The 13,947-nt window shown below is 39.0% G+C and overlaps 1 protein-coding gene across 3 annotated transcripts in view; it reads left to right on the top strand.

The window, feature by feature from the left end:
• Positions 1-11,967, top strand: part of DLEU7 (deleted in lymphocytic leukemia 7) — an 82,294-nt gene extending 70,327 nt beyond the window's left edge. For 2 of the 3 annotated variants that reach the window (XM_087436094.1, XM_004433675.3), the window contains one exon: positions 9,589-11,967. In XM_087436094.1, the coding sequence (XP_087292220.1) occupies positions 9,589-9,795 (207 nt within the window). In that variant the 3' untranslated portion in view covers positions 9,796-11,967. The remainder of the gene's footprint in view (positions 1-9,588) is intronic. The other variant, XR_015553436.1, reaches the window with a different exon arrangement.
• Positions 11,968-13,947: the final 1,980 nt, after the last annotated feature.

The following is a 13,947-nucleotide window of genomic DNA, read 5'->3' as shown; positions in this document are numbered from 1 at the left end:
TTATGTTGGAAAAAGGCCCAGTGACTGCTCTGAAAGTAGCTTAATTATAGCTTTGTCGTTCCTTGTAATGTGAATGATATGAAAATCGGGACATATGAGCTTTCTGAAATGAAAATGTGGGGAAAGATATCGCAGGAAGGCCTTAAAACAAAACTACTTATGTTTGACATCATGGTGGAAATGCTGGTGTGCTGCATTTTTTACAATTTTGGGATTTGCCTTGTGAGCATACCTGAATCAAGCGCTTGTAGTCATCACAAAGTGCTTTTCACTGGGCTTTTCTACTGAAAATGGTACTCTACCCAAAGCAAATGCTTAAGAACCCTTAGTTACTTGTGAGCGTTTACACTGAGTACACCACAAGTAAAAATGTTTAATTTCCTGTGGACGATAGACTTTTTATGGTGACTGGCAGATACTTTGGTTCTTCATTGGGTGTTTTATTACTACACAGTTGCATCTCTATTTGAGAGTGACCTTGGGTTCAAGCAACTGGTGACTGACTGCTCTGGGCCCTGTGAATTTGTAGTTCAAAGCCAGATGTTGATGAACCAAGTGAAGTTGGGGCAGTTTGTAGTCCGCTATTCCTGAAAGTATGGTTTTCAGAACATCTCTCTAAATAGAGAAATGACATTCCCATTTGAGGTACATATCCAGTGTGGAGGATTGTACTGGGTCTGGGGAAGGCATTTGTGTTCCTTTGTAGGGCCCAGCACTGGGCAACTTTAGTGGAGGTGGTCTTCTGGTCGAGTTGAAGTTCATTAAGGCCAGGCCCCATCACTGAAAGCTGATGGGGCCTTTCTTTCTTTTTTTAATGCTCTCTGTAGAGGATTCAGGGAGAGTGAGAGAGGAAAAGTATGAGAAGAAACAAGTTTCTGGAGGCCATGTGAGAGAATATAGCTCAAGACATGACTGTTTTGAAATGAATCAACTCTTTTTAAAGCCACTGGTAAAGGGAATATGAACAGATTTATAGTTTACATAGATCTAGAAGTGATTTTGAAGGTGACGTGGTAGGAAAAAAGACCAGAAACCTTGTGGATTGTTTAAAAGTTATCTGCATTTTAGAGCCTATAAAGTCATATTATATTTTTGACTTTATTATCCATTGGTGTTGGTTTCAGAAAACTAGCTTTGAAACTGACTCCTGCTGCCAGATTCTTTTTGCCTTCAAGCCTTCAGTTTTGATGGGAGTGTTTATTTTCAGTAAGAAGCTAAAAAAACCGCTTAACTTTTCTTCCCTTTTTGGACTTTGCAGGTGCATATTCAGTTGTTCAAGGATTCCAGATGTGTGCATTCCTAATAAACACAATGCAGAATGCAGAAAAGAACAAGTATGGCAGTTTTTCTGAGAGACCTCCTTACACCAGGGAGGAGAGAGCAGAGGGGAGGAAGAGAGAGCTCCAACGATGAGGTCTCTGATTAGCTAGGGGTTGGCTTTACGTGGGGCGTGGAAGGTTCCATGCCTTGAATATCTTCCAGATAGCCAAGCCCTCTCAATTATGTTGCAGGGAAGACGGATGGGCCAACAGGCCAGTCTTCAATTTGAATGTGACCATTGCCAATTTGAGCTTTGTAACACTCAGTTAACCTTAAGAAAAATAACGTGAATATGGCCAACAAAGAAACATGAAACAGTTCACTTGTGGACATTTTTGTTCCATCCCCAAAGCTAGTTTGGTGCCTCTCCTGCTTGCTTCCATGGTGTCCCCGTTCACCCCACCCCTGTTCATAGCTCTGTGGTTCCTGTTCGCCAGTCTGTCTCCTGCACTGGTGGGCGAGCTCTGCTCTCTGAGTCATCATGGCTCCCGGCCCACTTTCTGACTTGGGGTGCGTCTTTGATGAACACTTGAGTTTTGAAGAGAGGTTAATTCCAGCTCTGCCGCTTGTTTGCTGTGCGACTTAGGCACATCATTTAATGTCTCCAAGCCGCATTTCTTTTCATCTGTTATGGACTGTTGTGAGGATTGAGTGAGACGAGGTATGTAAGGAGCCTCACTTGGACCCTGGTGCCTAGTAGGTGCTCAGGCTCACAGGCCAGACCAATATTCTTTTTTTTTTTTTTTTTTTTTTAAGATTTTATTTATTTATTTTTCCCCCAAAGTCCCCCCATGTCTGTCATAGCTGCACATCCTTCTAGTTGCTGTATGTGGGACACGGCCTCAGCATGGCCGGAGGAGCGGTGCGTCAGTGCGCACCGGGATCCCAACCCGGGCCGCCAGCAGCGGAGCTCGAGCACTTAACCGCTAAGCCACGGGGCCGGCCCCTAGACCAATATTCTTAAAATGCTGGTTTGCCATGTTACTCCCATGCTCGGAAGTCTCCAGGGACTTTACTGTGGCACTCAAGGCTTTCTACACTAGCTTATCTCCTGGCTCCCAACACAAAACTCTGTTCTTTGCAGACTAGTCTCCTCCCAGTCCCAGCCCCACTTGACTTCAGGCCTTTGCTTGTGTTATTCATTCTAACTGCAGGGACCATCTCTTTTCCCTGTGAGTCAAATACTGCTTTCCCCAACACCACGTATCTTGTAGCGTCTGTATAGTCCTTCCCACCTACCACTTCTCTGATCCCTCATCCTAATTTCCATTCCCTTCTGCAAAGGCCAGCAAGAATCTCATGGCCTCAACCACATTTTTTTGTTGTTGTAGTGGTAAAAAAATGCATAACATAAAATTTACTATTTTAAGTGTACAATTCAGTAGTGTTAAGTACATTCACATTATTGTGCAACCAATCTCCATAACTTTTTCAAATTGCAAATCTGAAACTCTATACCCATTAAACAAAAAAATCCCCATTTCCCCCTCCCTCCTGGCAACAACCTTTCTACTTTCTGTTTCTATGAGTTTGACTATTCTCGGTACCACATAAAAGTGGAATCATACAGTATTTGTCTTTTTATACCTGGTTTATTTCACTTAGCATAACGTCCTCAAGGTTTATCCATGTTGTAGCATATGTCAGAATTTCCTTCCTTTTTAAGGCTGAATAGTATTCCATTGTATGTATATACTGCATTTTGTTTATCCATTCATTTGTTGACGGACACTTGAGCTGCTTCCACCTCTTGACTATTGTGAATAATGCTGCTATGAACATGGGTGTGCAAATATCTCTGAGATCCTGCTTTCAATCCTTTTGGATATATACCCAGAAGTAGAATTGTTGGATCATATGGTAATTCTATTTCTAATTTTTTTGAGGAACCTCCATACCATTCTCCATAGTGGCTGTACCATTTTACATTCCCACCCATAGTATACAAGGGTTCCAATTTCTCCACATTCTCACTAACACTTGTTATTTTCAGGGTTTTTTTTCAGAACTATGTATTTTTTTATTGATATCATAATAGTTTATAACATTGTGATAATAGTTTATAACATTTCCAGTTGTACCTTATTATTTGTCAGTCACCACATAAATTCCCCCCTTTACCCCTTGTGCCCACCCCCCAACTCCCTTCCCCCTGGTAACCACCAAACTGTTCTCTCTGTCCGTGTGTTAGTTTATATTCCACATATGAGAGAGGTCATACAGTGTTTGTCTTTCTCTGTCTGGCTTATTTCACTTAACATAATACCCTCCAGGTCCATCCATGTTGTTGCAAATGGGATGCCTTTTGTCTTTTTTTATGGCTGAGTAGTAGTCCATTGTATATATATATACCACATCTTCTTGATCCAATCATCTGTTGATGGACGCTTGGGTTGCTTCTGCTTCTTGGCTATAGTGAATAATGCTGCAATGAACAGAGGGTGCATAAGCCTCTTTGGGTTGTTGGTTTCAGGTTCTTTGGATAAATACCCAGAAGTGGGATAGCTGGATCATAAGGTATTTCTATTTTTAATTTTTTGAGGAATCTCATGTTATTTTCAGTTTTTTGATAGTAGCCATCTTAATGGATGTGAGGTGAGCTCGACCACTCTTTTTGAGACTTAATCTTAGTCTGTTTGTCATCTCTTCTGAATGGTTTGTATAGGTTTCATCTCACCAATTAGATTCCAAGTTTCTATAGAGCATATTTTTTCTTTTCTTTTTTCTCCTTCCTTCCCCTCCTCACCTTCTTACTTACCTCCCATCTAGCAGAGTACTTTATTTATAACCTTAGATTGATGGAGTTCTTTATAAATACAAATAGCTTTCATATCCATGAACCAATTTGACCTTCACAGCCTCTCCATGTGGCAGCTATTATTGTTGCCATTTTACAGATGAGAAAACTGAATATTCCTTAGATGAAATGTCTTGTCCAAGGATGACCCATCAAAGGGGCAGAATCAGGGCTCTGAAGGCAGAACCAGGGCACTGATGGCAAGTGCAGGGCTTGCAAAGGAATTGGCTCTGCATCCCAGGGATCTTTGTAGCTTCCTGGAAGGCTGCTGTTCTAACATCTGTAAAGTCCGTTTTGCCACATAGAGTACATACTTACAGGTTCTGGGGATTAGGATGTGGACATATTTGGGAGGTCATAATTCTGCCTCCCACAGGGCAGATTTCAGCTAAAAATTAGGAAGAAATCTTCTAAAAATTAGAGCTATCTCCTCTCATGGGTTGCATTCTAAGCATATGAGTTTCTCCAATGTAGCCAAACAAATTTTGGACAACCATACATCAGGTATGCTATACAAAGGATTCACACGTCAGAACGATCTCTGTAGGAACCTTGTGCAGTGCTTAGATTATAAGTCTATAAATGTCTGTTCTTTTATAGGATTGAGTTTTTGTGTTTACCATAGCCCTCGCCACATTTCACTGGGCATTTGGATGTATGTTCTATGTGTTCCATTCCCCCTACAAGGTTATGAGCTATTTAGAGATCAGGTATCATGTCTTATTTCCTTTTATACAGTGTAGTCAACCATGTAGTGGAGACTTGATGTACGTTTGAAATAAATTTAACTGATTCATTTACTGAGTCAAACAGGCCAAGGCCATTATCCAGTAGATTAGTTGAGTCACAAGAGATTATCTCAACTCCCTTTAAAATGTAAATGCTGGCCATCAATTTGGATCACTGTAGCAGTCAATACATTTCATATCCAGAGTCTGAAATTACATAAAGCTTTAGAAGTTCCAAAACCTGCTCTTAGATTGCTCAGCCATAGTGTTCTAAGTCTGGCAAAGTGCTCAAAGCACCACGTAGGATATTACATCATTTCTGGAAGCATCTGGGACTTGCTAAATAAAAGCCGCTGGGAAGATATGCTCTGTCGTAGAATGGAAAGCACCATAAGTGAAATCATCACCAATATTGATCATGTGAGTGTCTACTAAAAGCCCATGAGCCATTTAATATGCTATTGCCTCAACGCTATGACTTGTGGCCCCCAGCGTCTGCAGCAGAATCAGTGGAGCTTTGGTTGGAGGCCATATTATTGGATCAATAGTTGGCCTTCAGACCTTCCAGAAAGGAAGAAAAGCAACCACCTGTTTTATTTTTCCCTTCCCTGGCTTAAGAGTCCCATGGAAAGCCTATTCCTATTAATTTGTTTTCTTTGACTGTTAATATATTTGAGAAAGGATTAAATGGAAATACTGTACTAAAATAGTAAAATAAAGAGACTTTGCAAAGTTCGCCAGAGATCTGAAGTTTACCCAGGGCCTCGGGGACCAGTACAGCCCAGCGGTGGAATTTTATTGTATGTATAATTTCCCCAAACGATGCCTTCTTTGATTCTTTACAGTAAACTTGAAATTGACTTCAGATTTTGGGCCCACAAATATATTTTTAAAGGCATTTTAATCTTCTCTGGGTGATGAATGCCTTTGCAGACTAGCTAATAGGCACACGTCAGCACATATTTCAGTGGTTCCTTCTAGTTTGAATTTCCCTTTGCATGTTGTCTTTGATCCTTCCACTTTGTACTTAGAGTTGGATTACTTCTATAAAGCAAGCGGACAATTTCCCTTGATGTGGATCTAGGGGAAGTAGTCCAGAGTCCATTTTTTTCTCCTACTTTCCCATTCCCAAGCAACACGCTCCAGCAATATAGGTTACCCCATAAATTATGGGACAGATTATCTGAGTAGCCCCTGGATACCTTCTGAGCAGAAATGAGCAACACACAAAGGCAGGGAAGCAAGACTGCCTTAAAGAGAAACAACCCCAGAAGCCTGATAGCCTGTGAAGACTCGAGTAAAGGGACGGTAGCCTGTTTATCTTTCTGTACCAGCACCTAGCTCAGCCCAGGGTCCTGGCCGCCATTGTTGGCTGAATTAAAATAAATGGACATTTGTTTGTTTCTTGAGAGATGTTCTCTAATAAGCACTTTGTCAGAAATCCGGGTCCTTCTCACCCAAATGACAGAGGTTTTATTAGGGGGGAGAATAGCTTCTCTTTCTATACAGAATTAAGAAGAAAACTACTTCCTCATCACACTTTGGTCTAACTTTTAGTTCTTCCTTTTGTTTTCTTTTGGATTATCTATTTTTCTTTTCCTGTTGTTGAGCTGAATTCTTAGCTCATGGATTTTCAGTGATTATTCTTTACTTATGTAAGCATTTAAGTCTACTCATTTCTCACTGTAGCTACGTCCCACAAATTTGTGATATAGTATTTCCATAATTGTTCAGTATAGAGTATCTTGAAATTTCAATTATTTTTTCGCTGACCCATGAATCATTTGGAAGTGGATTTTTAAGTCGTACGTGTTTTGGGAAGGTATCTATGTTATTGATTTCTCGTTTATTGGCATTGTGATTATCAAGACTTTTTGATATTTTTTAAAATTTGCTTTGTGGCATTATAATATTGTCAGTTCATAAATGTTCCATATATGTTTGAGAATAATGTATATTTGCTTACCTCCATTAGACTAAGCTTGTGATTAGTGTTTTCAGTCTTTTATCTCTAGGCTGAGTGTTGTGTTGTTTGATCTATCAGTTTCTGAGAAAGCTGGGTTAAAATCAGTCTTTATGTTTGTGGATTGAATGTAAATTGAGGTTATCATATTAGACACACGCAAGTACAAAATTTTTATATCTTCTTGGGGAATAGTTCCTTTCATTAATTGTAGTTTATTTTATTCCTAATAATGATTTTTCTGGCTTTATTTTGACTTCTCTTTGTTTAGTATGTTATTTGAGTATCCATTTACTTTCAATCTTTAGGTATTTTTAGTTTTAAATGTGTTGCTTGTAAACAGCATATAGATCGATTTTTAAAATCTGATCTGGTAACCACTATATTTCCAGTACTGTCTTATTTGGCGCTTCCTAATCTCTTTGCTTTATGTTTGTATCTTTATTTCTTCATTTTTACCTTCTATAGATAGAACCAATAAAGTTTTAATATACCTTTTCCTTCTGCTGATTTTGAAGTTTTATGTATGATTTCTCTACTTTAATGATAACCCTTATATTTTTCATATGCATACTTCACAAGCCTGAAACTTATCAGTTTTGCCACCTTTCTCTTGAATAATACACTGCCTTAGAATGCCACTCCAGCCCATGTGTTACTGCTATTCAGCATTTTAGAACCATCTTGCTTTTGTAAAGCCTGTTAGTTATAATTCCTGTTTTGGGCAATCAATTCTTTAGATTTGCATGGTGTTTTTAAATTTCTTTATTCACTGTTGCTTCTTGCATCTCATTCTTTTTTTTCTGAATTGAATTTCCTCTTTCTGAATTATATCTTTAGGAAGATCTGACAGTGAGGATCTATTTGAGGTAACTCTGTCTTTTTAAGTGAAAGTATGTTTATTTTGTCCTAATGTTGAAGTGACAGTTTAGTTGGATAAAAAAACACTCTAGGTTGGCAGTTATTTGAGGTTGATGTTATTAGAGGATATTATTCCATTCTTTTCTATCTTCAGTTGCTTGGCTTAGAAGTTGGCTATCTGTCTTGTCATCCCGTGAAACCTATCTTTTGTTTTTTCTCTGGTTGCTTTTAAGAGTATTTTGCCTTAATAAGTCTTCTGTGTTGCTTAATCTCTCATTCTTATTTCCCATGTCTTTAACTTTTTATCTTGCATTCTGGGTAATTTTATGATATTTATCATCCATTTTACTAATCCTCACTTCAGATATTTATTCAAGTGTTTAAACTGTCCATTGAGTTTTTAATTTGTCACAATAGTTGTCATTTCTACCAGTGGTATTTGGTTCTTTTCCAAGCCTGTTTTTTCTCAAAACATTTTTGCTTCCTTCTTTTGTATCTTCAATAATTCTAAACGTATTTTATAGTTTCTATCTGAAATTCTTGGAGTTTAATCCTGCCCTGCATTGTATCTGCTGTATCATGGTGGATTTATTTTAAATTTCATATTCTAAGTTTGTCCTCAGCAGAGCTTCATGAGAATACTACTGTGGGACATGGGTTGTGGACATGTCCCCGTAGAATAGGCTTTTGTTTACTTTTGCCATGTGTCCATGGATATTTCAGCCCAGTTCCAATTTTTAAGTTAATTTCTTAGCATGAGTGTTCCCGAAGACGTATATGGCGTAGAGGGCAACTCCAGACTTAAACTATTGTGTAGTACAGGTCCACAGTTACACATTCTTAGGGGCAGCTTTACCCTCCACCCCGAACCCAGCTCAAGAGAGGTGAACTTTCTTTTGTCAGTGGGTATTGGTGGGCAGCTAAAGTAGTCTATCTTCCTTTATTTCTGGCCCTTGGGGATTTCCATTACTTTCTTGAAAGCTCAGAAAGGATGTTTGTTCTATTTTACTTAGAACTCAGTAGCAAGGCATTTTGGGGAAACGAAGTATACCATGTTGCCAGAACCAGAAGTCTGTGGGAAGTCATTTCCATATATTTAAAAATAAATCATATATTCAACGTTATCTCTGATGTGGAATGATTTCAATGTACCATTTACATGCAATGGATTTTCGAGTGTGAAACATTTGGGGATTAAAAATCTATTTAATTACTTTGTTCTTTTAAACTACCTGAGAATTAATTCTTTCTAAATTTGCATTGGAAATTTCTTGAGACCATGTTCATTAAATACCAAATCCTGTATTGGAATCTTGAAGACAAGTATGGACTAATAGGGACATAGGCTGTTTGTGTTTTCATCAAAGCTCTTTTAGGAACAAATAACAGAAACTGAACTCCAAATGGCTTAAGTAAAAAGGGATTTTTATTGACTCAGATAGTCCCTAAATTCTGGGGTTTATTGGTCAAGTACAGCTGGATTGACATGCTCAGAAAATGTAATTAGAATCAGTCTCTTTTAATCTCTTGGCTCTACTTGTTTTCTGTGTTGGCTTCATTCTCATTTGAATTCTTCCCTTATGGTGGCAAGATGTTTTCTAATAGCCCCAGTTAAAGAGCACTTCTCTTTCTCAGTCAAACAGACATTCTGGGACTGTGGCTTATTGGCCTGCCTTAGGTTACCTGTCCATCCCTGACCAGTCCAAGTGACCGAGGAGTGATACGCTCTGATTGGGCTGGTCCCTGGAGTTGTGGAGTGGGGTCAGCTTTGGTCAAACCACATAGGTTGAGAATGGAGGAGAGTAGTTGTCTGAGAGGAAGATCCTGGGAGAAAAGCTGGGAGTGGAAGCTGGGTAAGCACAACACAAATGTCCCCATAACCTATCTAATTGCTTGTTTGTGCTTGCTGTTCATTTCAGGATAGTGTTGAGTTTAGAAACATCTGCAGTCATCTGGCTCTACAGATTGAAGGACAGCAGTTTGACAGAGATTTGAATGCTGCCCACCAGTGTTTGAAGACAATAGTCAAGAAGCTAATTCAGTCACTTGCTAATCTTCCTTCGGATGCCCACGTGGTAGCCTGTGCTTCCTTGAGACAGATCTTACAGAATCTCCCAGACATATGAGTGTTCAAGACACCGGAATTAAAACCACAGCTGGCACTGCTCAGCGAACCGGGTACCTTTCCTTCCTAACTGAATCAGCAGACAGTGGATGTTTTTATTCCCAGTAAGGACAGGCTTGATAGCATATATAGCAGTCTGACCAGTGACATCTGTACTCTTCAGAATTATAACATGTTGGGGAAAATTTTTTAAAGCAATAGTTCACATTTGTAAATATGTTGACATATTTGTTGACTTTTTGATTGAAATATATTCCACGTTGTGGAATTGTTGGATTATATATGTATATATATTTATTAATTTGTATTAAGTATTAATTTTAATCAAATGATACCTTAATCTATATTCATATTACTGTAGGCCTATGAGGTTTAATATGGGCATATATGATTAAAGCTCCATGTTTCTTAAAATTATCTTGAATAAATGGGATATTTGATAATTGATATGTTTTACTTACTGAGTGGTTCGTTTTATGTTATGAGAATGATCTTTAGAGGTTGTGGGACCACATGTGTCAGTAATTATGAGTTCCAGTTCTGGCATTAATAACTTACTGATGGGCAGAAGAAGAGCTGCTGCTAAATCTTGTGCTTTCATATACTGATTTGTAAATTTAAAATGATAATGAGCTCTGAAGTACCAAGGACATATGATATGTAAATACAAGGACAGTATTATTAAAGTCACGTGGAAACATCTAGTTCTTCTTACTGTTTCTAAATCTTCCCATTGAAGTAGGAAATTCTTGTGAAAAAAAGGAAGGAATGGATATACTGGCAGGTTTCCCTAAACATTTAGAGCTAGGCAAAGATAGGGTGACTTTTTTTGTAACAACGATCTGCGTACGCTTAGGAAAAACTAAATTTCCTATTGTTTAATGATAACTATGTTGAGAACCAAAGTTAATTGAAATGCTGCTTTTTCCTTAGAATTTTAATAGAAACAGCCTCAGATTTAGAAAAAAACGAGTACAATGTATACATGCAGCTTGTTTTCTAAAGGAATTATAAACTGGGTCTATGTGGTGAGAGTCTATACCATTAAAAAATAAAGTGTTAATATTAATCAAAGCATTTTTAATCCCACATACTCTAATCCTAGTTGGTTCCAAATATTTTCTTATAGAATCTGAGAATTAAAGGTAAATATATTGCTTCTCTTTAGATGTAGCTGGCCGTTTCCCTAGACAAGAATTAAATTTATGAGACTGAATTATAAATGAAAGATGAAGGGCATGTGTTTGTATGTATGCATGTGTGTGTGTGCAAGGACGGGGTGGGCTGGAAAGGAAGAGCATTCATTTCTTGGGAACAATCTTTGGCACAATCTTTGGGTCACTCCTAGGAAACATTGTATTCTGAGGGTATAACTGTATTTTATAGTGAAGTCTTTCTTTCCCCAGGGAAATTATCCCAGCACTCTTCTCGAAAGACCTATCATTATTTATAGGCTGCCTTCCCCATTGTAATCAATAGCTCTCAATAAATATTGCTATTAAAGTGTTTTTCACTCTGACCTGTAAGAAGTATTGAACATTTTTGCTTTTCTCTCTATGCTTATGCTTTTTCCTCACTTTGCAATGTTTTTCCCATAGACCAATTAAAACCCTATTCATCCTTGAAGGCTTGATTGACCCACCACCCCGTCCATGAACTGTCCCAGATCATCCTAGTAGGACACGGGCTCTTCCTCCTCTGAACTTCAATAAAACACATGTTGTGTGACTGCACTGGCATTTATCACATACCATCTTATAACATGGCTATTGGTATACCTGCCATCAAGATCAGATGGCTGAGGGCAGGGATTATTCTAGACATCTTTCTATATTGCATAGCAGCCACAGTTCTAAAAGTTCTTTGGTCCTACTAGAACTTCCATGGCCCCTATCACTTTTTCACCCCTTGGATTCTTACTTCTGTGGCTTACATTCTGTGGTCAATCTCTATAACCGTTTGGTTGTGCGTGCCACTGGTTCCCTTCTCCTTTTTCCTTTGGTTGAATGCTGCTGGCAAAACTTCATTTCTGGTCAAAACCAACTCTCTGCCTGCTCCACATCTGCACATGAGTTCTGCATGTGGCTTGGGAAAAACACACAGCCGTGCCAATCTCACTTCAATTCATGGCTCCCAATTTCAAGGGGCCCTCGCGTTCTCCATTAGTGCTACTTCATTTCCTAGACCTGCGTTGTCTGCTGTGGTAGCCACTGGCCACCTGTGGCTGTTCAGTACTTGAAATGTGGCTACTCTGAATTGAGATGTGCTGAAAATGTAAAATGCACACTGGCTTTTGAAAACTTAGTACTAAAAACAAAATGTAAAATATCTCAGTAATTTTTTACACTGATTACATGTTGAAATAATTATTTTGAATATGTTGGGTTAAATAAAATACATTATTAAAATTAATTTTACCTGTTACTTTTTACCTTGTTAAGGTGGCTGCTAGAAAATTTGATATTTCATATGTGACTTGCATTATATTTCTATGGGATAGTGCTGTCCTAGAAATTTTGTGTGTGTGTGTGTGTGAGGAAGATCAGTCTTGAGCTAACATTCGATGCCAATCCTCCTCTTTTTTTTTTTTTTTTTTGCCAAGCAAGATTGTCCCTGGCTAACATCTGTGCCCATCTTCCTCTGCTTTATATGGGATGCCGCCACAGCATGGCTTGACAAGCGGTGCATCAGTACGGGCCCGGGATCCGAACCTGTGAACCCCGGGCCACCGAAGCGGAAGGGGCGCACTTAACCGCTACACCACCGGGCCAGCCCCCTAGAAAATTTATTAGACAATTAAATGTTATGCTGGACACTTCACTCTTTGAGGGGCTTGTTCCACATCTTCTTGAACTTGATTCTTCTCCACCTTCCTCATTCTCGGCTGATGACCTTGCTTCAGATTGCTCAGGGAGAATAAAAGCCCTCAGAAGTGCATGTTCATCTTCACACTAGCATAGCTACCTTATATCTGTTTCTTTTTGTTTGAAGGAGGACCTGCCCTGCTCCTACTCGAGGCTAGTTGGCCACTCAGGCACTGGTCCCCATCCAATCTAGCTTCTTTGGGGACTTCCATCTTGCATTTATCCGCTTGCCTGCATGATCAATTTTTGCCTCTCAATAGGATCATTTCTATCAGCATGATATTATGTTATAGTATCCCCAAATCCTTAAAAAACATTTCCTCCAGCTACAACTCTATTTCTCTCCTCCGTTTAAGAGCGAAACTCATTGAAATTGTCCGAATTATTGTCTACAGTTCCTTTTTTCCTATTCCCTTTTGGACTCCCTCCAGACAGATTTTGTACCCCTAACTCCACCAACATTGCTCTTGTCAAGATGCGCTAATGACTGCCCCACTGATAAATTCAGTGGTAAATTCTCAGTCCTCGTCTTACTTGATCTATCGGCAGCTTTTGACAGAGTCGATTGCTCCCTCCTTGAATCATTTTCTTATTTTGGTTTCCAGGTCAGCAGACTTTCAAGGTTTTACTTCTTCACTAACTCACTTCACAGACATTTTTCCTGGTTCATCCACATCTCTCTGACTTCTTAATTTTGGAATGCTTCAGGCTCAGTCTTGGTCCCCTTCTCTATCTACACTTACTCCATGGTGATTTTAAATACCAGCTATTCACTAATGTCACCCAGATATAAGTCTTTCACCTTGAACTCCAGACTCCTGTAGCCAAGTGACTACAGAATATCTCCACCTGAAAGTCTAAAAGGCATTTCAAATTCCAAAATGAAATTCTTTATCCACAAACCTGCTTCTTTCCCATCTTCTAAATCACATTTGGCAGTGGCTCATATCCTTCCAGTCACATAGGCAAAAAAAGGGAAGTCATCCTTGACTTCTCTATTACTCTTACTTATAGCTACTCAATCAGCAAATCCTATTGGCTCAACCTTCAAAATATATCTCAAATTGGATGACTTCTCGCCACTACCCTAGTCCTGGCCACTATTATCTCCTACCTGGAATATGGCAGTACGTTCCTAAATGGTCACACTGCTTCACTGCCCTCTCCCCATTATCCATTCTCCACACATCAGCCTCAGTAGTAGAAGTCAGACCAATTACTCCTCTACTCTAAACTCACCAGTGCTTCCCTTTTTACTCAGAATAAAATCCAAATTCTGTCTTTGACCC

The sequence above is a fragment of the Ceratotherium simum genome, chromosome 10 (assembly GCF_057802395.1).
Source record: "Ceratotherium simum simum isolate JZ-2026a chromosome 10, ASM5780239v1, whole genome shotgun sequence".
Classification (NCBI taxonomy): Eukaryota; Metazoa; Chordata; class Mammalia; order Perissodactyla; family Rhinocerotidae; genus Ceratotherium; species Ceratotherium simum.
This window is presented reverse-complemented; position numbering and strand designations above follow the sequence as displayed.